Below are 26,876 nucleotides of genomic sequence, written 5' to 3' on the forward strand. Positions count from 1 at the left end.
TGCCAGAAGGAGGAATGAATGGTGTATATAAATCAGCTGCTCCACAGGCAGAGATACAACTTGGCAGAGCATGAGCATTCTCCACTGTACAAGGTAAAATGATCTAGCAATAATCTTGTTTCAATGTTTTTATGTAAATCTTTATCTCCTGGAAGGTGTTTTATTAATTCTAACTTTCATTTTTCATTGTGTTATTCTTAGGTGGAAGTTTGAGGCTGTAAATCCTGTTGTTTGACCAAGAATGGTGTTAAATACCAAAAATGTTGTTACCTTGAAATAGTTCTGTCAAGACCATATCTGTGGTCCCAAAGTCAAACCAATTGATCTGTAGTTCATCGAGATCTTGATGGGGGAAATAGTCCAGTAGCTTCCCACCAGGGTAAAACCTTCTGCTTCTGTTTGTCTGCACTGTGCACAATGAAAGTAGATTAATTGCGTAAAATTGAATTTTGACTTTCCAGGGAAACTACTTAACAAGTTTACATTCACTTTTTGTTTTATTTCAGATTTCCCCCACGTCTTCTGGAGAGGCTGATTCTTGCAAGAATCCGTGGCCAGAATTTTACATTGGGCAGGAGGCCCCACCCACCAGCCAAAAAGTCAGAGGCGAGTTCGCATTCACCAAGCCTGGGGAGCCATGCCAGACTTTTACGCTCCCCAGGCCCTTAAATGGACTTGGGTGGACTTCCACCTCCTTCAGGCAGCAAGTCCCGCCCCCAGGAGCTGCCAGCCAATCAGCGGGCTAGCAGCTCTTATTCCCATGAGCGCCACCGGGAGCGATGGTCACTGCTGGGACTGCACCCAGCATCGGCAGCAACAGGGACACCAGCCCCGGAAGAAAGGTAAGTTTTGGGCCTCATCGGGGACAATTGGCTGGGCCCCAGTGAGGCAAAGGGAATTGGTTGGGGGGCGGGGGTCTTTATTTTAGTGGGGGCTGTTGGGGCTTCGAGAGAGGCCCTCCATGGGGCACAGGCTGCCTGATCAGGAGGGCCTCCCCAGCCCGCAAGGAGGCCGGTAGGTTTTACCTGATGGCGTTCTGGGGGCCTAAAGCCCCATCAGCCGCTGGTAAAATATCAGCGGAGGCGGGAGAAGGCCCTTAAGTGGGTGTTAATTGGCCACTTAAGTGCCTTGATTGGCCTGGGGCAGGCAGGACGTTTCTCGCCACTGCTGCCCCTCGTAAAATTGCAGCGGGGGCGAGAAGGCAACTCCCCTCCCCACAGCTCCCCTCGTCTTCCACTCAATTTTACACCACCCCCCTGCCACCAGCCCGCTCCTGTGTGGAAGTGTAAAATTCCAACCCATGAGTCTAGAGACTGCCAGAATATTCCACCATGTTGGAGGTGGGAAGGGGGGAAAGAGGGCACAACCAAGTTCATTCCCATCTTCATCCAACAGGCAAACCTTCCAGTACGGATCACTGGATAGCGATCAGGAACAGGGGGTCTGGCATAAAGACTGGTAAAAATAATGGTGAAAATATTAAGGCTCATCATTATTAAAGAGTAAATCATCAGCAACTTCTGGGGACTGCAGATGCGCTGTTAAATGCAGAAATCAGGAAGTTGCTGTCTGAGTTGTCCTACTTCTCCTGAAGCTTCAATATCTCGTCAAGAGTCTCAGCATTGAAATACAGGGAAGTCTTAATTACAGCCAAACAACCTCTCTGGCACTAAAAATTAATTTTTCCAAGTTTGGAGTCTCATTCCATCATATTTTAATTATCATTAGCAATTTTAAAAATTAAAATGTATATAAGCTTTTTTTTACATTTTCATTCCATCTCTTATCTCTCTTCATCCCATCTTTCTCGCCCTCTCTTTATTTCAGTTTCTGGTACCTGGTGACATTGAATTCACTATTCTAACGTATAGGGCTGGATTTTGCTGTCCTGCCACCGCTCCCGGCAGCAGGTCCAGAAAATGGTAGCTGCATCGCACAGGACCCGCGCCGCCATGGTTACATGGCGGCCACTTAACATATTGACAGTGGCTGCCCCCCCCTCCCCCCTCAATCATGTGGCGGGGCGGCATTCGTGTCACCGTTCATGGTGTCACCTGATGCAGCAGCTGATGCTGGGGCCATTTTTAAAAGGCTGCCAACACTGCAAACAGTTCAACATAACAGAGAAATGACCCCTTCCCCATACAAATCATTCATAGTTGACCCCTTCCCCCCTTCCCCATACAAATCATAGAGTTGACCCCTTCCCCCCCCCCTTCCCCATACAAATCATACAGAGTTGACCCCTTCCCCCTCTTCCCCATACAAATCATTCAGAGTTGACCCCTTCCCCCCTTCCCCATACAAATCATACAGAGTTGACCCCTTCCCCCCCTTCCCCATACAAATCATTCATAGTTGACCCCTTCCCCATACAAATCATGTAGAGTTGACCCCTTCCCCCCCAAACAAATCATTTCAGAGTTGACCCCTTCCCCCCCTTCCCCATACAAATCATTTCAGAGTTGACCCCTTCCCCCTTCAAATCATACAGAGTTGACCCCTTCCCCCTCTTCCCCATACAAATCATGCAGAGTTGGCCCCTTCCCCATGCAAATCATTAGGAGTAGACCCCTTCCCCCCTTCCCCATACAAATCATGCAAAGTTGACCCCTTCCCCCCTTCCCCACACAAATCATGCAAAGTTGACCCCTTTCCCCCTTCCCCATACAAATCATACAGAGTTGACCCCTTCCCCATACAAATCATTCAGAGTTGACCCCTTCCCCCATTCCCCATACAAATCATGCAGAGTTGGCCCCTTCCCCATACAAATCGTTAGGAGTTGACCCCTTCCCATTTTCCCCATACAAATCATTAGGAGTTGACCCCTTCCCCCCTTCCCCACACAAATCATGCAAAGTTGACCCCTTCCCCCCTTCCCCATACAAATCATGCAAAGTTGACCCCTTCACCCCTTCCCCATACAAATCATGCAAAGCTGACCCCTTCCCCATACAAATCATGCAAAGTTGACCCTTCCCCCCTTCCTCATACAAATCATGCAAAGTTGACCCCTTCCCCATACAAATCATGCAAAGTTGACCCCTTCCCCATAAATATCATGCAAAGTTGACCCTTCCCCCTTCCCCATACAAATCATGCAAAGTTGACCCCTTCCCCCCTTCCCCATACAAATCATGCAAAGTTGACCCTTTCCCCATACAAATCATGCAAAGTTGACCCCTTGCCCCCTTCCCCATACAAATCATGCAAAATTGACCCTTCCCCCCTTCCCCATACAAATCATGCAAAGTTGACCCCTTCCCCACTTCCCCATACAAATCATGCAAAGTTGACCCTTCCCCCCTTCCCCATACAAATCATTCAGAGTTGGCCCCCTCCCCCCTTCCCCATACAAATCATTCAGAGTTGGCCCCTTCCCCCCTTCCCCATACAAATCATGCAAAGTTGACCCTTCCCCCCTTCCCCATACAAATCATGCAAAGTTGACCCTTCCCCATATAAATCATGCAAAGTTGACCCTTCCCCCCTTCCCCATACAAATCATGCAAAGTTGACCCCTTCCCCCCTTCAAATCATGCAAAGTTGACCCTTCCCCCCTTCCCCATACAAATCATTCAGAGTTGGCCCCCTCCCCCCTTCCCCATACAAATCATTCAGAGTTGGCCCCTTCCCCCCTTCCCCATACAAATCATGCAAAGTTGACCCCTTCTCCCCTTCCCCATACAAATCATGCAGAGTTGACCCCTTCCCCATACAAATCATGCAGAGTTGGCCCCTTCCCCACCTCAGTGGCACCAGCTGTTCCTGGATTGGAAAGTGAAGGCATCTGAGTGCTGCTTGACATGCTCAAGATTGGGAACTAAAGGTAAGATCACGGGGAATTAAATTTAATTTTATGCAGAGAGGTATTTTAAATATGTAAAGTAGGGTCCTGTCGCAGAGTGGCGGTGGTGCCGCCACTGAGTCCCGCTGCCGGCGGGACGATTGGGCTTGGCAATCCCAGCACCAGGATCCACTCGAATTATCCAGCCACCCCCTGGCCATGAAACCCGACATTGGGCTGGGATCAAAATCCAGCCCGTACTTGCTGGTTCAGACTCTGCATGGCTCAGTACAGATTCTTCAATCTGATTGGTTAAAGAGATACACAGTTACTTGTCCTGTTCACACAGGTCCCAGATATAATGGATTTCTAAGCACCGCAAGTTCCAGCATAAAAGCTCATAGAAAGTTTGTGGGCAAATGTCAGTGGAATGAACAGCTGACACCATTCATTCACTGCCAACTGCAAAATCGGGGCCAATGAGGCTACCTTACGACAATCTGACTTGGAGAAGCTGATGTGACGACTGCCAATGTGACATGAGTATTTGGGGATGTTGTTTGGAGGTTGGGATGCATTGTTGGTGCAATGCAGATGGAGCTTTAATCTGCATGCAGTTGGCTAGTGAGTGCTTCTAGGAGCTTTGGTCTGCAACTGAACTGCTGAACCTGGGGCAAAAACAAGAAATGCTGGAATCACTCAGCAGGTCTGGCAGCATTTGTGGAACGGGTCACTGACCCGAAACGTTAACTCTGCTTCTCTTTCCACAGATGCTGCCAGACCTGCTGAGTGATTCCAGCATTTCTTGTTTTTGTTTCAGATTTCCAGCATCCGCAGTATTTTGCTTTTATTTTAGTGCTGAACCTGGGGACTGCTCGATTTACTATTGTTACTCAGAGGTTTAATATTTAGACAGCAACTGACAACAGCGGTACTGTGACTTTAAACACGCAGTAAAAAACACTTAAAAGTTCATGTAATTGAGGTTGTGCAGCAGGTTGGGTTCCGATGCCCCATACCACAAAAAAACCCAAACCTGCTGGAATGGGGAACCTATGAGCAGAACCTGGGCAACCTCCCACAAGGAGGCAGATTGACTGGATGCAGATTCATCGCAGGCTGTGCTCATGTACATTTCAACAGCCAGATAACAGAGGCAATGCCAAGAGCCTCACAGCAGAGCTTGGGTCTGCCCTCTTTCCCTAGGAAAGGTGTACAGTGTGGAAAGAGGAACAAAGAGTAGAATTAATTAAAAGAAATTCGAATACATACATGCAATTTGTTTGAATTCGGACAAAACAGGTTCATAAATGTCATAATAGATTTGCTCAATGTTGCTGTTGTCTCTGAAGAATAAGAGATCTTCCACAATGATGGGATCAATTGATCCCTGCCACAGAGTGAGGCTGTACCTACAGACATATGCAAACAACCATTAGAGACGTGACAGGCAGGCTGCTCAAGAAGAACACTGAACCCTTCTGTAAATTCTCATATACAAGGATTTACAACAATAATTCTTTCCATTTATTTTCCTTCATCGCTTGAAGATACTTATTGACACAAAGGCTGCAGTTCCAGGGCCAGCAGCAACCCTCTGTAGCCATGTCCAAGAACCATTCCTCATGTACAGCAAGCGTTCCCAATCATGGAAGCCTTCATAACTGGTGCTAGAGCTGTTCTCATTCCAATCCCGTGGATGTGCAATTTTCCAGTTGAATTCTCCAGAAAGGGTCCAGAAGTGTAAAGTCCAGTGGATATAGATCCCTCCCTAGTCTGGGGAAGGAAGTGGTTCTCGTGGATGTATATCCCTTTTTAGCCTGGGGAGGTGGTCAGGGGCGATTCCAGTCAATATATAGCACTCCCTAGACTGGGGGAGGGGGGGAGCGGAGTGACTCTAATCAATATATACCCCACCCTAGACTGGGGAGGGGGAGTGACTGTAGTTGATATATACCCCACCCTAGACTGGTGGGGGGGTGAGTCTAGTCGATATATACCCCTCCGTAGACTTGGAGGGGTGGGGGGAGAAAAGGTGACTCTGGTCGATATGTACCCCTCCCTTGACTGGGGGGTTGGACGGTGGGGGTGGGGGGGGTGACTCTAGTCGATATATACCCCTCCCTCACCTGGGGGATGCTATGGCTGATTGCAGGACACATACACCACTTATGCTGCACTGAGTGATACAGATTAGAAGGTCTCGGGTTCAATGCCCAGTTCAGCCACGTGACTGTAATTGGTCTTATTGCTCCATTGCAAGGGATGGAGGTGAATAAAGTCTCCCAAACTTCCCATTCCTGGTTGTTCTCTTGGGAATTCTATTGAAGCGTGTGTGCTGTTGACCATGTATAAGTGCAGGTGGATACAGCTCATCTGCAATATCCAGCCTGACTGAATAACTGACACATTCTAATTCTAATTCTAATACATGAGGAACGGATGCCAGGGTGAAATGCCAAAGTGTACCTGGTGCCAGTGGAGCTGTGATGCAGCAAGATTCAGTACCCCCGAGACAGGAGGAAAGAAAACTTGAAAAATAAATTGCAATTGAAGAGGTTAAAAAGCTTCATGCCAGACACTATGAATTAGTGATTACTTCTGTACTGAGAGAGATAGTTAACGGACTTGGGTATGCTGCCCTTTCACCTTTGGAGCCTAGGGTCAAATCCGGCCCAGAGTGATGGGTGAAGTCTCTCTCTCTTTCCAATGCCTGTAAGGCTCCTCTTGTGTAAAATGAGTTTGGCCAGCTTCACTCAGAGAGGATAAAGGAATGGCTGGTATAGGAAATGACAAACATTTCCATAAGTGCAGTCCGGCTGCTGTTCTGAGTAACCTGCAACTGACCTGAAGCACTAACCGCTGACTGGTTTTCTAGAGCATTGCATTCCCTAGTGCGGACACACTGACAACACACAGGCCCTGAGTTACCATGGAAACACTGTAACTGATTGAAACCACTGTTGCCTGGTTACGCTAGGGTTCCACCTGTCTCTGGCCAACATTCAGTGGGGGTTCTCCAATCTCCTGCATTACAGCCTTACAATCCACTTCCAACACCCACTTGTTTTTGTGCTTAAAACAAAAGCAAATTATCCAACAATTCAATTTAACCAACGTAATTAACACAGCAAGGTGGGAGCTTTGTAAAATAAAATGAATTCTGAGATTATTTGAATTAAGCAACTTTGAATTAAAAGGATGTAAATGTAAATTCTAAGCCCAGCTGTTCAGAGGGGAAGGAAATGTTATCAACAAACTAATATCAATCTTTGTATCTTTTTTCTTCTGAATGTTGTGTTTTAAAACATTAAAATAAATTATTTTGTGCTGATTCTGGCCACGAGTCAAACTAAACAATATTCATTCAGTCTCATTCCAGAACTCTGCAAGATGGGCTCCCATGATTATCACTGCAGCGAGTAACAATGCTAATTATATTTAATTACTAAATAAACAAATACTCCAGGGAACACTCGCACGTGTCTCATCATCTTACTCATTACCAGCTGCCAGAGAGCAGGGAGCAGAACTAAATTCAACCTTATCCTTCTTCTGATATTTTATCTTTGTGCCCACCCCACAATTTAAGAGCTTACACATCACATTCATTAACCATATACCCATTTTTAAGAGAGGGCCATGCCCAAGAATGACATGTAGCACAGCATATTGGATGCGCTCGTGTCTAAATTCAATCCTGTCATATTGAGGAAGAGATGACCTGTGACATGTTTCTGACACAACTCCTACCGACCACTTACAGTAGCAGGGATCTGGGAGCAAGTCATCTCCCTTGTTTTGCCCTGCAGCAGGACTGTTGTTCTGATAATGTCAAGTGGTTTGACTTTCAAGCCATTTTCAATAACACCTAAAGCTGCTTTTATATTGGCCCCATTTTAATTTTGAAAACAGCCTCCCTGAGCCAGACCCTGATGTTTATACAGCTACATCTGACTCTCTAAACTGATATCCTCCACTCCTAGCAGATTCCAAACTTTACACTGAGATAAGAGAGTTTATTTTAACAGCATAAGCATGAAGAAGGTGATCTCTGTCACACTTGCACACATGCACACACACACACACTCAATTCACACTCTCAAACACTCACACCCTAGAATTCAAATGAAACTGCATCAATATAAAAGCCGCATAATAAACAGAATGGCTTTGTTAATTAAAAGTCCCTTACAGTTACCTTGGTGACTGACTGAGTAGCCAACTAAAATGTGGCCAAGCTTGCTTCAACAGCACAGCTCGGACAGGGAACGTGACACGTTGCGGTAAACCCTTGACCAGGCCGTACATCTCTTCCACCATCTTTTGAGTGTAGGGTTTGGTTGCGATCAGCGGTAAGTACAGTGACATCCAGCCAGGGGAGAGGATGACATTCGGGAACCTCAGCTGAATAAGAGCCAGGAACCTATGTTTATGGGAAACAATTTTCAGATCAGAATCAGAAATCGTGCAGCAAGAATTCAGTATTAAGTATCTGTTTAATATATAGTCCTTCATCCAGTCAGCTACAGCTCTCCTGAAGCCTCCCATGCGCTTGCTCCATTCTGGTTGTAGAGCTACAAAATATCAAAAAAGTACAAGTCAGTCTTAGGACTTTTAAAACATTCATTCTGGGGCCATGGGCATCACTGGCAAGGCCAACATTCACTGCCCATCCCTCGCTCCTTTTGAGAAGGTACTAGTGGGCCTTCTTCATCAACTCTTGCAATTCATGTGGTGAACATGCTCCCACTGTGCTGTTGGGCAGTTCCAGGATTTTGACCCAGCAGTTATGAAGGATGATAATATATGTCCAAGTCTGGATGGTATGTGACTTGGAGGGGAACTTGGAGGTGGTGGTGTTTCCGTGCACCTGCAGTCCTTGTCCTTCTAGGTGGTGGAGGTTTGAGAGGTGCCATCGAAGAAGCCTTGCTGATAAGCTACAGTGCATCCTGTAGACAGTACAAACTGCAGCCACGGTGTGCCGGTGGTGGAGCGGGTGAATGTTTAAGGTGATGGGTGGGGTGCCGATCAAGCAGGCTGCTTTGTCCTGGATGGTGCGAGCTTCTTGAGTGTTGTTGGAGCTGCAATATCCAGGCAAGTGGAGAGTATTCCATCACACTCCTGACTTGTGCCTTGTAGATAGATAGTGGACAGGCTTTGGGGAGTCAGGACTTAAGTCATTTGCTGGCATTTGCTAGGCATTTGTGTGCTGGTTCTAAACTGAGGACTCACAGGTTAGTCTTCTAAGAATATTTGAAATCACTTTCGATAGTTAAAGAGTTAAGAATAAACTATGTAATTCCCTTGTGAGCAAACAGCAGGTAAAAGAATAGAAGACTTTTCAAATGTCACAGTGCAGCAAAATCCCTTTTGGAGATGTCATCCCTCAGCAGGAACAGGATGCAGGAGGTGGTGGTGTAGTGGTAATGTCACTGGGCTAGTAATCTAGAGGCCCAGGCTAATGTCCTGGGGACATGAGTTCAAATTCCACCAAGGCAGTTGGTGGAATTTAAATTCAATTAATTAATGAATTCAATTAAGTAATAAAGTCTTTAATTGAAGTTAGTCTCTGTAATGGTGCCATGAAACTATCATCGATTGTTGTAAAAACCCATTTGGTTCGCTAATGTCCTTTAGGAAAGGAAATCTGCTGTCTTTACCTGAACTGGCCTACATGTGACTCCAGCCCCACAGAAATGTGGTTGACTCTTACCTGCCCTCTGAAATGTCACTCAGTGTTCAAGGGCAATTAGGGTGGGTGTTATGACCAGGTGAGAAAGGAGTCTAGGGCATCCCTCTCAGCCTTTTCCTGGTTTGGTCGTAACCGGGTTTAACTTTTAAAACAGTGTTTTTAGCTTCCCCTCAGTGAGTCCTTGCTCACTGCTCTCTAATTGTGATTTCTCAGATTTAAACACGAAAGGTGTAAGTTTATTAATCTTAAAACTCTAACTCAGTTAAAACTACTAAAAATACGTGACATGACCACGCTAGCATGCATACGTGATAAACACACGCAAATAGAGACATAGGAGGAGAAAGAATTAAAGAGGAAAGGCTTGAAGTAATAGATGGAGTTCAGTTACTGATCTTGGGTTGGATGTAAAGTCTTTGATTGAAGCCAAATGTTGCAGTTCGCGTTGGGGCCCAGTGCACGCTTTCAAACTTATTTCGCTGGTCTTCTGTCTTGAGGCTTAAGTTACTTCCGTGGGTCCCTGGAACTTTGCATGAGAAACAGAGAGAGGGAGACCTTCTTCCTTGAAGTTCAATTGCAGTCTCTTCCAAAAACTGTTCTGTGATCACAATTCAATTAACTCCAGGTTGGCCAGCAGGTTAGTCATGTGACTAGCTCCTTGTTTGAGACAGCCTTACCTGCGAAGTTTGTGGATTCCTCCAAGTTTACAGACACTCTCAGTGGAGGGTGGGGAGGGGGTGCGTGGAATGCTGGCTCTTACACGTTCAATGACTCTCAATGTCTCTTGATCATCATTATTGACAAAACCCATCTGGATAATTGAATCAGGGAGTACTCCCATTGTCCCTCCATGCAACTGTCTTAAAATGCAAATGTCCAGCCATGTTTTCAGCCACTGTTTTGTGGTCTTTTAAAACAAGTTATGTTCAATGTCTGGTAAACGTTTAAATAATGCTCCATATGACGAAATTAATATATTTCCATCTGGCAGGTGTGGTTTCCGTCAACAAATGCTGGCCTTGCCAGTGATACCCACATCCTATGAAAGAATAACAGGAGATCTGTGGAAGCAGTGAAGCTGGCAGCACTGGAAGTTGTGTAAGGAGGAGGTGGAGTATTTGAATGTTAGGTGCGAATCCTGAGTCCCCATGAGAGCTGTTGAGTGAGTGATGGGGGTGTGGTGCATTCAATAGCATGAGAGGTTTGTGGAGTGATGGATGGGAGATTTCAGGTGAAGATGGATTCACTGACATTGACCACAGGCACGACGTCATTTGACCTCTTGTGGCATTGCTGCTAGATCCTCAGTTCTAGACTCCAGGAGTTGACCTTTCTGGCCATCTGCTACCTTCCCATCTGAGGATGGTCCTTGAGGGTCTCCTGGCTCCCCACAGGACCATGGGTGTGTCTCCTCATAACCACCTCCTCCACTAATGCCTCCAGCACCACATCTGTCAGTCTGGATTCCTCTATCTCCCCAGTGTTCAGTTTGCAAGAATTTCCATTGTCGCAATCTTTTGGTGCAGCTTCCCTTTAAAAAGCCGCATGCCTTTAAGAAAGAGCAGGCTGTCTGTACCATGTAGTCTGCACCAACACTGCCTGGGCCTCCTGCAGTGTTGAGAAGGTGAGAGCATCACTGGAGGTGCAGGAACTAGCGGCAAAATCATTCAGATGAGGTGGGTAGATGAATTTTGTGTCTTACCAATCTTGATCTGAACGGGCACGCCACTGATTGCAACCCCTGTGCCCAAAAATTGGGGCACATGAATTTCAAACCCTTGATGTGATAACTGGATTGCTGCCAGACTTAAGATAACAGAGTGGGAAGAAGCGCTAAGGAAATTCCCAGCCATAGGCTGTTACAGACATGTGGTGTGGATGCAGCCATGGTTTCATCATGTGATTGTTATTAAAGGAACTGAAAGATCTGATGAGAAAATACTTCAGGAATTTCAATAAAAATTAGATTTTTTTTTAACGTTACTTGAAAAAGATGCAGATAGCATCCAGAAAACAAAATAGCCCTGTGTCTGTCAGGAGGAGACTTAAAGCTACAGAACTGTTCTTAAATTATTTAAGCAGAACATTAACTTCTATAGGCATCCGTTCAGAGCTGTGTTCAAGGAGCAGCTTCTGCAGGGGGACAAGTGCCATGAAGTTTGAGGGAATTAAAAGAATCTTTTTTGTTCCCTCCTTTCAATGGAGGTGCTGATCCATGCTGGGCTAATTTGCATAACACACTCTCCAGTGCCTAGCCAAAGAATTGGCCTAGACGGTGAGTGTTCACAGGATATAAAAGCAAAATACTGCGGATGCTGGAAATCTGAAATAAAAACAAGAAACACTGGAAATACTCAGCAGGTCTGGCAGCATCTGTGGAGAGAGAAGCAGAGTTAACATTTCAGGTCAGTGACCCTTCTTCAGAACTAGCAAATATTAGATATTTGGCCATTTAGAGTACTATTGCTAAAAGCAATGCAGTTAACAAAAAATCTCAGTTAACTGCTCAGCACTTCCCATGTAAGCAGGGTGAGCAGGGACACACGTACATATGAAAATCCAATCAATTCTTGGCCTGGTGCTGCCTGGCACCCAAGGTCTGAGGATGGAACTGCAGCAAGTCCATTCATCAGCCCATACAGTCACAACTCAGGGTCTCAGCATAGACATGATGCTGGCAAGAAACTTCAGAAGAGTTTCACACGGTGGGCCCCATCATTGCCATTCCTTATTGCCACTTATACAGTTGGAAAAATTTAAGGCCAAAAGGAAAAGTCAACTGGTTTCTGCGAGGTTTCTCAGCAACCTGATATGTTACAATAGGCCTCACGTTGACTGTTAAATTAAAATTAGTGTCCAGTAACTGTGACAGTGGATTTGAAAACAGCAGCGCCGAGGTTAAAGTTACCTGGAGGCATTGACAGGCTGCATGAATCCTGGGACGTTTGGGCCAATCAGAATGTCAGCGTTTAACCAGACTGGTCTGTTGAAACTGATTTCATTATATTTCTTCACCAGGATGTCCAGGGAGGGGTTTACTGCATCAATGCTTTTGAAATCCAGCTTGATACCTAGGAAAATGCACATTAATTTTACTTCGACAGACCCTTTGATATGACCATTTAACCCTTTCCTACCCAATGGTGTCTATGTCTTGGGCCACTCGCATATTTAATGTTCTGGGGCTTTTGATGTGTAATCCAGCTTTGCAGAGTAGATTCAAAAACACCCGTGGCAATAGAGAAATTGTTGCATTAGGAAGCTTATGTCAGGAAAGTAAAATAGCAATTTGAACCTTCATTTTCTTACTGCTGACCTTCCCCAACATTGGGAAAAATTCGTACAGATCAGCCATATGAAAACTGCAGTGCTGGACTGTGTGGGAAGGGTGAGCTTTCATTCCAACTGCATCCAGAAAATACACTGTTCAACAACACTAGTGGCAGCCATTAGATCCCCCGCTATCAGCACTACTGCCCCAAACTGTCCTGCACGGTTAGAAACAGCCATTAGATCCATCAGTGGAGGCACTACTGACTCAAGCAGAGCTTCAGAAAGACATCTTCTGAGGATTCCCCTGGATCCTCCAGCTGTATTAGCACCTCTTCTCGTACTGTAGCACTACTGCTGAAGTCGGGGTTACTGTCAGCATTAGTGGTATAATATAAAGAGGCACTGAACCTCACAACACTCGATAAGGAGTCATGAAATAGAATGAAAACTATAATATCAGGTAAATAATTGGCTTAAAAGAGACATTAATAATAACTTTAAATGGCAAGTTCTCAGCCAGGAAACATGTTAGGACTAGGGTACACCAAGGGTCGGTTGAGAAAATGTTTACTATTTTTAATATGTATTAATTAACAACATCGGCAAAAGCATTGAAAGCTAAACTTCCCAATGATGTTTTCAATATTAGGAAGAAGGCTGATGATGTTAATCCAGGCTATTCGTTCACTATGGTCAAGGGTGCAAATGCCAGCAGTCACTGGTTAAAAATAAGGATGTTGTGATTAAGGAGGCAAGCCTAGTGAGTGGGTGGAGTTGACATGAGAAAGGGATAAGATTAATTATGTTTGGTGGTCCTATCCTGTTCCTTAAAAAATACGTTTTTATATCTTGGAAACTGCAGAATGAAAAGGCTTAGTTTTATTAACAGAAGAAAATCTTGCTGATTTACTGACATATTTAATAGATATCTGTAATCAACGTTATTACAAATTCAGCTGATCAGTCCCACCAGCACAGGAGTGAAAGCTGCACCCAGAGTCCCTTTACTGTTCACTCTTCAGAAAAAACTTTCTTGTTCTAAGCTGCTGTTGTCACTGTCTGTTGTCTACAGCTAGTGAGCAGTACACTAACAAGAGTTTGTTCCTCAGGCAGTCTTGGTCAGCAATAAGATACAACCATACAAGATTATTGAAGGGGTATTTTCTTCATGGAAAAGTGCATTGATTTTTACAATCACATGATGTAAAAACAACTTGTGTTGAAACTCATTATCGAGTTGTTGACTTTATTGTGGCAAAGATGATAAATATCTCTTCTGATTATTCTTCCTCTTCCCCGCCCCCCCCTCAAAATCCCAGAATTTTTCATCCAAAGGGAGGTATAAAACTACTTCCTGTTGAAAATAAAGTTTGAACAGGGTATGTACGTTAATATAACAAAACAACTTGCCTTTATCCAGCACCTTTAACGTAATAAAACATCCCAAGGTGCTTTACAAGTGTCATCAAACATAATTTGACACCAAGCTACGCAAGGAGATATTAGGTCAGACGACCAAAAGCTTGATCAAAATGGAAGGTTTCCGGAGCCTCTTAAAGGAGGAAAGGGAGGTAGAAGGGTGGAGAGACTTAGGGAGGGGCTTTAAGAGCGTGGAGGCCTTGGCAGCTGAAGGCACAGCTGCCATTGGTGAATCAATTAAAATCGGGAATGTTCAAGAGGCCAGAGATCTTGTGGGGCTTTAAGGCTGGAGGAGATTGCAGAAATAAGGAGTGAAGAGTAAAAAGAAAAAGAAAAGACTTGCATTTATATACTGCGTTTCACGACCACTGAATGTCTCAAAGCGCTTTACAGATAATGAAGTACTTCTGAAGTGTAGTCACTGCTGTAATGTAGGAAACACGGCAGCCAGTTTGTGCACAGCAAGCTCCCACAAACAGCAATGTGATAATGACCAGATCATATGTTTTTGTGATGTTGATTGAGGGATAAATATTGGCCAGGACACTGGGGAAAACTCCCCTGCTCTTCTTTGAAATAGTGCCATGGGATCTTTTACATCCACCCAAGCAGGCAGATGGGACCTCGGTTTAATGTTTCTTCTGAAAGACGACACCTCCAACAGTGCAGTACTGCAGCCACGGCTAACACCGACAAAAGAAGGATGGGAATTTTAAAATTGGGGTGTTGCTTATCTGAGATCCAATATAGAACAGCGAGCTGAAGAAAAGTGGATGAGCAGGACTTGGAGAGAGTTAGGACATGGATAGCAGAGCTTTGAATGACCTCAAGATTGCGGAGGGTAGAACTAGGAGGTCAGCTAGGAGTGTGTGGGAATATTCAAGTCTAGAGGTAACAAAAGCAGCAGATAAGCTAGATGTGGATGGAAAGATGGGAAATCTTGATTTCGTTCAGAGAGACTCAGGTGAGTTTTACCTTTCTTGGATTTGATTACAGCGTCCAGCCACTCCTGCAAGGTATTGTCACTGTAGATATCAGGCGGATGAGCCATGATTGGGGTACCAGTCTTGTTTACAGTGTTGAATCCTTCAATGTTGACGTCAGCTTCCAGTACCATGGCATTGCCTGGGAACACAGGTGTACAATAATCAGATTGCAACAACCATAAAAATCACCAAGTTTTGTTTTCTTTATGGTTTTCTCCACCCCTCCCCCTCAATGGGATAAAACAGATGGTACAATCCACGGTCATCCTCATAGACACTAGGCTTCTGCTAAGGCGGGGGGTGGCAAGCATAAGGAACGCAGCAAGAAAATCCCTGCCCCACCGACCTTGTGTCTGGACACAGATTCCCCAGTCCAAGGGACGGCACAGTGGCGCAGTGGTTAGCACCGCAGCCTCACAGCTCCAGTGACCCGGGTTCGATTCCGGGTACTGCCTGTGTGGAGTTTGCAAGTTCTCCCTGTGTCTGCGTGGGTTTTCTCCGGGTGCTCCGGTTTCCTCCCACAAGCCAAAAAAAGACTTGCAAATTGATAGGTAAATTGGCCATTATAAATTGTCACTAGTATAGGTAGGTGGTAGGGAAATATAGGGACAAGTGGGGATGTTTGGTAGGAATATGGGATTAGTATAAATGTGTGGTTGATGTTCGGCGCAGACTTGGTGGGCCGAAGGGCCTGTTTCAGTCGTGTATCTCTAATCTAAAGGGCTCTCTATTATATTGTGTAACAGACTGCTAGCTTGTGCATTCCTGTCTAACAGTTTCCATGAAGCTCATTTCTAACCATGCCTGTCCTGTCAGGGTTTTTTTTGTCTGATTGTGTTTCTGTGAAGCACCTTGGGATGATTTTCTACGTTCAAAGCATTATTTAAATTCCATCCTCATCCAGAGGTGCTGAAAAATACTGCAGCAGTCCTACTGCTGTTCTGGCTGAGAACAGCTACCTTAGCACATTCCAGATATTGAACCTGCGACCTTTGGTTTCATATGGTCTCATTCCATACAAACACTGTGAGATTGTCACTGGCAGCAATGGAGGGATTTTTTTTCTCCTAGTTCTCTGGGTGGTGTAGCCACAGTCCCCACAGCATGATGGATATCAAAACTGGTCATTTAGGAAATGCCTGAGCTGAACTTTTAAAAACAAGAAAAGCTCCAAAGTCTTGAGTGTATCATTCCCATTGAATTCATCTCTCTCCATCACACTGGGTGGGTGGGGGGGAAGGGGGGATGTTGTTCAGCTTAGAGCTGCACTGCAGCAAACTGTTAACAGCTGTGACACAAAGTGTTCTGTCTGCAGACATTATGGGATCATCCTTTTTTAACTGTGGTCCTTTGCATTAAACTACTAGTACTGTTTGATCTTTTACTCATGTCTATGGATGGTTCTGGACAGCTTCCATTCAGACTGTTTCACATTTGCTCTTAATATCCAGTTTACAAATTTGCCCATTCTCAACTCATGATGAACGCAGAGTTTAAACCCTCCATCAGACAGGGAAAGGTGTCTGCATTATATTTTTTTATATGTGATTTTAGATACACTGGGTAAACATGTCTTAGGATCTACTGGAGTTACTAAACTGCAAGATAGAGCCAGATGTCCAGATTCTAGCTACAGTACATGTAGCTTTGATCTGTAGATAAGCCAGGCTGCAGTAGTTTTATCCAAGTGACACAGTGGTGCAGTGGTTAGCACCACAGCCTCACAGCTCCAGCAATCTGGGTTCAGTTCTGGGTACTGCCTGTGTGGAGTTTGCAAGTTCTCCCTGTGACTGTGTGGGTTTCCTCCCACAGCCAAAGACTTGTAGGTTGATAGGTAAATTGGCCATTGTAAAATTGCCCCTAGTATAGGTAGGTGGTAGGAGAATTAAGAGAATATGGGGTTAATGTAGGATTAGCACAAATGGGTGGTTGTTAGTCAGCACAGACTCAGTGGGCCGAAGGGCCTGTTTCAGTGCTGTATCTCTCTAAGATGCTAATCTAATTACATTTGGTCTGGACATTCATAGATATGAGGCCAGGATGAAGTATGAACAACAATTTATCAAATAATTCACTGAATGCACTATTGTGGCTTTGAATTTGATTGGTTGAGTACTTGATTCCACAACTTTTTGATCTGGGAATATATGATGCGGTCTTTCCTCAATACCATGAATCCAATTTTGAGTATCTTGCTGCATTTTCTGCTTCTGTGCACTATACCTTAATTATAAGTAATAATTTTAGCCTGGACATAGCAGTGTGGCATTTAAAACTTTTGGATAGGAAAATGTGGTGGGCATCCCAATGGTCTCAAATGCATGAAACAGTAATTAAAGAGTCATTGTTAGTCTTGTGAGCTATCCCATTCACAGCAGAAACAATGACTTGATTCATTGGAGGCTCAGTTCACTTGCAGAAACAATGTTCTGCTGTGAAGCCAAGTTTAAAGTATTGAGAAGAAATGCAAATCCTGACACTCATCAATACACCTCAACAGTGTTTTATTTAAGATAGGTCACCATCTTCCCACAACTAGCCTGGATTGGTTTTTAGACCATTACCAGCTCAGATCCCCCACATTCTGTTGTGCTCCTTGTTGACCAGACTCGAAAACAAAATTTCTCTGTCTCTCCAAATTCCCTAGGTGTGATACAGAAATACGAAAGGTTCCATGCAAAATTAATTATCATTAAACAAGGAGCAGAACTGCATCATTGCTTCATTTAGGGGCACAGCGCTCTGACACACCCAAATGTAATTTACATACTAGTCGCACTGTGTCAGTATAGAGGGAGTTCTGCAGAACAAGTAATCTGAGCTTTACCAAAGGCAGGAATAACTGGCATAAAGGAAGGAAATGTTCGATTTTCCCATCATGATCTTCTCCTTGATCAGCCAAACATAGTACAAAATTCTATAGGGTAGAAATTCGTCTCAGGTGAAATACGGACGATATCGGATCTGCTGCCCATTATATGCAGAGATGGATATTTAATTCCATTGACTGCAATGGAACTGAATAACAGGCCCTGTGTATAACGGCCCCTGATCCTATACGGCCCATTTTGCACTACCACCCAAGACAAATTTCTACCCCAAAATATTTTAAAGAAATATTCAACTTTTTTGATGAAGAATTTAATAAAATTTTGACAAAGACATTGTTTGATGAGAGAATGTATTTTGGGTCAGCAGCATCACCTGAAAGAAATAAGGACGTTTATTTTAAATGAATTATTTCCCACAGAATTAATCGTTACAACATTAACCTTCTTTGTCTCCATGGTACCAGCTTTCAACAAGTGTGTAAACTGATTTTCATTTCATTTGGTGAACTGTTTCTCTCATTCTGTGTCCTCCTATACTGATTTTGTTTTCTCAAGGTCTCTCTATTGCTCAGAACCTAATTTCCAAGATAATCGACAAAAGACCAATAAGTTAAGAATAGGTGGTAAATCTAGTCTGCCTATTTTGGGCGATAACATTCAGCAGTAGAATTGCCATCTGGAGAGTAGAAACATAGAAAATAGGAACAGGAGTAGGCCATTCGGCCCTTCGAGCCAGCTCCGCCATTCATTCTGATCTATGGCTGATCATCCAACTCAGTAGCCTGTTCCCGTTTTCGCCCCATACCCTTTGATCCCTTTAGACCCAAGAGCTATAGCTAACTCCTTTTTGAAAACATACAATGTTTTGGCCTCAACTGCTTTCTGTGGTAGTGAATTCCACAGGCTCACCACTCTCTGGGTGAAGAAATTTCTCCTCATCTCAGGTTTACCATGAAAGGTTTACCCCGTATCCTTAGACTATGACCCCTGGTTCTGGACTCCCCCACCATCAGGAACATCCGCCCTGCATCTACCTTGTCAAGTCCTGTTCGAATTTTATAGGTTTCTATGAGATCCCCCCTCACTCTTCTGAACTCCAGCAAATATAATCCTTATCGACTCAATCGCTCCTCATATATCAGTCCCATCATCCCAGGAATCAGTCTGGTAAACCTTCGCTGCACTCCCTCTATAACAAGAACATCCTTCCTCAGATAAGGAGACCAAAACTGCACACAATATTCCAGGTGTGGCCTCACCAAGGCCCTGTATAATTGCAGCAAGACATCCCTGCTTCTGTACTCGAATCCTCTCGCTATGAAGGCCAACATACCATTTGCCTATTTTACCGCCTGTTGCACCTGCATGCTTACCTTCAGCGACTGGTGTACGAGAACACCCAAGTCTCGCTGCAAGTCTCTCAGTTGAGAGCCATTCAGATAATAATCTGCCTTCCTGTTTTTGCTACCAAACTGGATAACCTCACATTTATCCATATTATACTGCATCCGCCATGCATTTGCCCTCTCACTCAACTTGTCCAAATCACCCTGAAGCCTCTCTGCATCCTCCTCACAACTCACCCTCCCACCCAGTTTTGTGTCATCTGCAAATTTGGAGACATTACATTTAGTTCCCTCATCTAAATCATTAATGTATATTGTGAATAGCTGGGGTCCTAGCACCGATCCCTGCGGTACTCCACTAGTCACTGCCTGCCATTCGGAAAAAGACCCGTTTATTCCTACTCTTTGTTTCCTGTCTGCCAACCAATTTTCTATCCATTGCAATACACTACCCCCAATCCCATGCGCTTTAATTTTACATGCTAATCTCTTATGTGGGACTTTGTCGAAAGTCTTCTGAAAGTCCAAATGAACCACATTCACTGACTCCCCCTCATCAATTCTACTAGTTACATCCTCGAAGAATTCTAGTAGATTTGTCAAGCATGATTTCCCTTTCGTAAGTCCATGCTGACTCTGCTCGATTCTACCACTGTTCTCTAAGTGCTCTGCTATAAAATCTTTGATAATGGACTCTAGAATTTTCCCCACTACCGAAGTCAGGCTGACTGGTCTATAATTCCCTGCTTTCTCTCTACCTCCCTTTTTAAATAGTGTGGTTACATTACCTATCCTCCAATCTGTAGGAACTGTTCCAGAGCCTATAGAATCTTGGAAGATGAACACCAATTCATCCACTATTTCTAGGGCCACTTCCTCAAGTACTCTGGAATGCATACCATCAGGCCCTGGGGATTTATTGGCCTTCAATCCCATCAATTTCCCCAACACCATTTCTCTACTAATACTGATTTCTTTCAGTTCCTCTCTCTCACTAAGCCCTGTGTTCCCCAACATTTCTGGTATGATATTTGTGTCCTCCTTTGTGAGGACAGAACCAAAGTATGTATTTAGTTGGTCAGCCATTTCTTTATTCCCCATAACAAATTCCCCTGTTTCTGACTGTAAGGGACCTACATTTGTCTTCACCAATCTTTTTCTCTTCACATACCTACAGAAACTTTTACAGTTAGTTTTTATGTTCCCTGCAAGCTTGTTCTTGTACTCTATTTTCCCCTTCTTAATCAATCCCTTGGTCCTCCTTTGCTGAATTCTAAACTGCTCCCAGTCCTCAGGTCTGTTGTTTTACCTGGCAAATTTATATGCCTCTTCCTTGGATCTAATGCTATCTCTAATTTCCCTTGTAAGCCATGGTTTGGCTACCTTGCCTGTTTTACTTTTGCGCCAGACAGGGATAAACAATTGTTGCAGTTCATCCATGTGCTCTTTAAATGTTTGCCATTGCCTATCCACCGTCATCCCTTTAAGTAACGTTTCCCAATCCATCATGGCCAACTCGTGCCTCATACCTTCGTAGTTTCCTTTACTAAGATTCAGGACCCTTGTCTCAGAATCAACTATGTCACTCTCCATCTTGATGAAGAATTCTATCATATTATGGTCGCTCGTCCCCAAGGGGTCTCGCACCACTAGATTGTCAATTATTCCTCTCTCATTACACAATACTCAGTCGAGGAGAGTGGGGCTTTCTTTCACAATGCTCAGTGACCTCAAAAACTAACTCAATCTAACTGGTGAGAGGGAACAGTATGATTAAAGTGAAACTGGAGTCCACCAATCTCTGTTCTTTGAGAGAGTAACACACAGGCAGGTAATAAAACATAACTGCTATAACAGAATTAAAACAATAAATATACAATTGCAGAAACAGCAAAACCAGGCATTACTGTATTTGTTTTAGCACATTCTAAACTCATTTTGTGCTTGAGTCAATTGTCAGTAGAAATATAACAATTTTAAAAAAACTCAGGTAACAGGGAGAGAAAGACTTCCATTACATACTACCTTATCAAAGCCCTTCACACAAATTACTTTCTGAAGGGTAGTCACTGCTGTTCCGTAGACAAATCTGTCATCGGCTAGAGTGTTTCAAGGGCAACCAAGGTTGTCAATAATTGGTGGCCTTGCTAGCAACATCTATATCCTGAGAATGAATTAAAAATGCAGTGGCCAATTTGCACACAGCAAAATTCCAGAAACATCAAAAAAATGATTGACAAGCTAACCTTTTATGGTCGTACTGAAGGAAGAATGTTGGCCGAGACCATGGAAAAATATATTAAGAATGTGCCATGGCATCTTCAACATCTATCCAATCAAGCAGACCTCAGTTTAACAGCTCACCTATAAAACAGCACTCCCTCAGTACTGCACAGAAGTGTCAGCCCAAGTTATGACATCAAGTCATGGAATGGGGCTTGAGCATACAATTCTCTGACTCAGAGGCAGGAGTGCTACCAACTGAACCAATCTGACAAGGGTAAAGATGATTTAGCCCAACAACTATCCTTTGTTGATTGGCAACAACATTGGAGAATAGATATAGATCATAATGGTCAAATTCTCAAGGAATACTTGATATTTCTCTGCAGCTAGGACTAGTACAAAGGAAGAGTGAGGAGAGGAATGTTATTCTGGAGAACAGCAGGCCAGTATTGAATAAATGGAAATGTGAAGATGGATGCATATTCCAGAGACTCATTGTGGAAAACTCTCCTTCAGGAGACCAAACATCTGAGTTAATGCCAAGATAAAGCAGATTGTTCTTGCTCTGTGGTAGGAGTGAACTTAATGAGCCAAATATCTCCTCTTGTTGTATGTTTTCTTCCAAGCTTAACCTCACCTTTTCACACATCTCTCAATCCATTCTCTCCAGAAACACATCTCGCCACCTTGTGAATCCATTTATAATGGCCACTTAAATGCTCTTCCCTGATAATTTATTCTGTGGTAAACTTTGTTCTTATTTATCATTTTATTTCTTTTGATCTAAACTCTTATAGAGTTTTGTGTACTTACCTGTCAGGGCCTCCTTCATTTGGCTCTTGCTGTTTGCAGCATGGTGCCATGTAACCAGCAGCGCATCCTTCCTCTCAATCATTCCATGCTGAAGCAAGTATTCCAGTAAGTCCCCACCTGTGCTGAAAGATCCATCCACATCGGAGCCCCTGTCTGAAGCTGCAAATAAGAATGTTATTTTTGTTTTACCTGCCACTCATTTTGATTAAGTCTCCTCTCCCACTCTTTTGGCTCACACTACTGTCACTTGTATCTTATTGCTTTGTGACATAAAACATGCTTACATAAATTACTAGATTCATTTCTTCTGTATCAGTAACAGTGAAATCTGGTCCATCGGGTAAGGTTCACATGATTAGGATTAGCAATCATGTCTATGCCTGGACATTCTAACACTGCAGTGGTGCCCATTTAACATCTTTCCTTGTCTCCTTCCTAATGATTTACCCATGTCATCATCCTCTGATACTAACCCCCATACGTCCCACTGCATATGTTGAAGATTGACCAACCAGCCTGGCTTATTAATGGGAGCTGGAAGACTAGACCCGTCACTGGAAATTGGCATTCTTTCCTCTTGACTCCATCTAACCCTGCAAGCAAAAGCCCTATTTGGGTAAGGTAGCCTTACTGGACAAACAGCATGAAGTTTACCAGTATAATAAAAGCAAATACTGCCAATGTTGGAAATCTGAAATAAAAACAGAAAGTGCTGGAAATATTCAGCAGGTCTGGCAGCATTTGTGGAGGCAAAAACAGAGTTAACGTTTCGGGTCTGTGACCTTTCATGAGAACTGGCAAAGATTAGAAATGTAAGTGGAAGGGTGGAGGGGGGGAGAAGAACAAAAGGGAAAGTGTGTGATATGGTGGAGGGCAGGAGAGATTAAATGACACATATGTCATGGACCAAAAGGCAAAGGGAGTGCTAATAGTTGTAGTAAAAGACAAAGCATTAGTTCAGAGAGTGTTAATGGCAGAATAATGAACAGCTCCGTCCAAAAGCAAAAACACAAAAAGCAAATTTAAGACAGGCACATGGGTTAAAAAATAAAATAAAAAATATTTCTAAAAATGACAGTCATGCTCTGAAATTGTTGAAATCAAAACTGAGTTCAGAATGCCATTTTGTTCTTCTACCCCCCACCCCCCTTTCATTGCTCAAAGTCTATTACACTTCTAACCTTTGCCAGTTCTGATGAAAGGTCACAGACCTGAAAAGTTAACTCTGTTTCTCTCCACAAATGCTGCCATACTTGCTGAGTATTTCCAGCACTTTCTGTTTTTATTTGAAGTTTACCAGTGTTCTGTAAAGAACTGGGAGGTCCCTAATCCTTTCCTCTTGACAACCTAGGCTAAGCTCTCTGGAATTAGGTATGCTTGTGTGTCCCTACAGAGAAGAGTTTGCATTCCAAATCAGACAAATGAAACCTTTAACTATATGGATTCTTCAGTAGCATAGTTTAGCAACTCATACATTGAAATGGATTTCTACACATCTTAGAAACCTATGACCAAAAATAAAATGTCCCACTGGGAATTCACCATTGTCTCTCTGCTCATCCTCATTTCAGGTGGATGTAGAAGAATCCACGGCACTATTTAGAAGAAGAGCAGAGGAGTTCTCCCCAGAATTCTGGCCAATATTTATTCCTCAGCCAACATCACTAAAAAAGACTAACTGGGTCATCATCTCATTGTTGTTTGTTGGAGTTTGTTGTGCACAGCTTGGCTGCCGCATTTCCTACATTACAACAGTGACTACACTTTAAAAAGTATTTAATTGGCTGTAAAAGGGGTTTGGGACATCCTGACATTGTGGAAGACAATGTAAACCTTTTTTTCTTAATTCCTCTATCGGGAAACTAAGATCCTTTAATTTAGTGGTGTCTGAACTGCACATACAATCCCTGAGCCCTGAACATGCAGCCCTTCAAACTAGACAAACAAGTTCTATTTGTGGCTTTATTTTTGCTGATTTCTACTGCTTGAATTCTGTGGCTTAGAAGATTAGAATGGACAGTTCTTAGTGCTGTCCCCTCACTGGCAGATAAATTCTGTATCAGGGCACTAATGTTATGAACCATATGCAAAATAATAGGAACATGAATCTAAAGGTTATGTATGGCCCCCAGTGCTGCAAGGTTTGCATTAACACAACATACAAAGACATAAAGCTTGGAAAGTTCGGTTTTAATCTTCTCCGCTGCCTAATCTGATCTGGGAGCAGCTCAGTCTAGACAAAATGAATCAGGGACATTGTAACCAGAGATTTAAAAAGGAACTGGGGACTCCTCCCCACTGGTTCCTCTGCTATGCAATTAGCACAGGAGTCACCACAGGATTCAATGTCAACAGCAATTATAATTGCAACCTTAAAAGCAATAGCATTTGGGCTCCGCGGATAAAGGCTATGTAGACCAGTAAAATCTCAGGTGTGTTTCCATAGTCTGTTTCGGGTTATCTGACTCACTAAAATTTAACTCAACCCCTGGGACTAGAGGGAGGAAAATAACACAAGCTAAGGGTTCATGCAGGCAGTCGGAATCCTGCAACCTTTGCTGAAACGTACACGTGTTTACACACTGATGAGCAAATAATCAAGTTCAGCTGGGATGCCCTCCATTGTTGAACAGCCTTCCCTCACTCTCTGTTGTGGTCCAGGCATGAAGAATGACCATTAGATGGAGGACAACTGGCACCCATGGAATCACCACCTCCTCTCACACTGCAACCCCTTTCCCCCCATTCCCCAGGATCACCCAGCATATTCAGGCGAGGAAGGGAGAATGTTTTGGGGTGGGGTAAATTAGGTGGTGATGAGGGGGGTGGGGGGTGGGACGCAGCAGGGTCGGTAGGTGCAAGGGCCAGATTGAAGATTTTGATGAATGCGGAATAATGTCTGCAGCAGGTAATTGAGGTTAAATTCAAACAGGGAGTGTCTCAATGAACAAAACTCTGCTCAAATCTGAAAATCATGAAATAGTATCACTAACATTTCTAGTGCTTTAGACATTTCGTCAGTAAAAGACACAGAGTTCTCTGAGCTATGTGGTGTCTGCAATGATGATAATTACAAGGCAATTATGTAGTTGCATGACTGAGTCTGAGCATAACAAAATAATAGGATGATGCAGGGAGAGGTCCTGAATTGCAGTGTTTGATCATTGCCATCTGATTAAAGGGCAGGCAGCTTCAAATTCTGCAGGATCATTTTCATTGCTGTTCCATAAACAATTTCTATGTGCTAACAGCATCTTTTATTGGTTTTACTTCTATATAAGGTTCACTTTGAAATCTTCATCTCACCAACTTCTGATGTAACATCCAGACAGTGCGAGGCCAGCAATTTGTGAAGATCCTAACAACTGAAGGAAGTTGCTTCAGGAAAGACATATGAAAGCAGGAAGCATGCAAACACATAACAGTAACACATGACTATTTCTGTATTTCTTTCCCACGCATATACTGAACATCGTGTAGTTTTAACTCTTTAAGCAAAACTGCTTCTTGATTTATTCTGTTGCCGAATTTTGGGTTTCATCAAGTTGAGGGGCATTAGCAGTGGCAGGCTGAAATGGGAACTCACTGAGCAAGGAATCACAAACATGAACTTATCTCCTGGCAATTCACCACTAGTCAGAAGTGAAAACCAAACAATGAATAACTTCTTCACCAAGCTGCCTGTGACAAGTTGTATTTTATTGTCCTAGTTGATTTTTTATACTCATAATATTTTTGCAATGTTAGATTCAGCATTTTTCTCAATTATAAGCAAGCAGCCTGAAACCAGGATTATTACATTGGTGGTTTACGGCTATTGTGAAAAATGGCTCCTTGTGATACTGAACAGTTTAAGTATAAATCTATTCAATTGCACAGCAGGTGCTTTAGCTAGACTGATACATGGGAACTTCATGTTCACACATCAAAGGGGTAAGCTTTCACCTCTTAAGGTAGTAACTTTGATTAACAGCCTGTGCAGTAATTTACTATTGCTTCTCTAGGTAATGGAGCTTACAGGTTTCAAATCTTACAGTATATTGTAATATAGCTGTGCCTAAAAAGAGAATTAATTCCCTTAAGTGGCTTTAATACTCAGAAAAATTGGCAGTTTACTTTATATATCAAATGAAATAAAACAGAGGGTTCTTCTTCTTTGGGTCAAGTGGTCTTGGACCTTGGTTAAAAATTATGAATCTGACTGCCCTGTGACTGAAGGCATGCTTCAGATGTTGTGATACTGCTTATCAGCGGAGCACCCTAGCTTGCAAGAGCTCCCACAGGCAGACAATTACATCTTTTAAAACTTTGCCTATGTACTTGAACGGCACATTCAACCGACCAACCAAGTTGGCTTTCAATTGATTACATGACTGAAATAGAAATTTTATTTTATGATAGCTTAAGGTTTTTATATTAGATTCTGTTCACCTGAATATGCATTGCACAGCACTTGCCAAATATATAAATGTTGACAGTGTTAAACACTGGTAGCTT

At 43.4% G+C, this 26,876-nt stretch overlaps 1 protein-coding gene across 1 annotated transcript in view; it reads right to left on the minus strand.

Annotated features, from left to right (window-relative positions):
- The window catches only part of fam151a (family with sequence similarity 151 member A), a 39,179-nt gene that overhangs the window by 5,816 nt on the left and 6,487 nt on the right, over positions 1-26,876 (minus strand). The window contains exons 2-7 of the mRNA XM_068037545.1: positions 22,380-22,538; positions 15,153-15,302; positions 12,394-12,556; positions 7,992-8,216; positions 5,063-5,202; positions 271-408 (exon numbers count right to left, since the gene is read on the minus strand). Coding sequence (XP_067893646.1) covers positions 271-408; positions 5,063-5,202; positions 7,992-8,216; positions 12,394-12,556; positions 15,153-15,302; positions 22,380-22,538 — 975 coding nt within the window. The remainder of the gene's footprint in view (positions 1-270; positions 409-5,062; positions 5,203-7,991; positions 8,217-12,393; positions 12,557-15,152; positions 15,303-22,379; positions 22,539-26,876) is intronic.

Source organism: Heterodontus francisci, chromosome 8 (genome assembly GCF_036365525.1).
Source record: "Heterodontus francisci isolate sHetFra1 chromosome 8, sHetFra1.hap1, whole genome shotgun sequence".
Lineage (NCBI taxonomy): Eukaryota > Metazoa > Chordata > Chondrichthyes > Heterodontiformes > Heterodontidae > Heterodontus > Heterodontus francisci.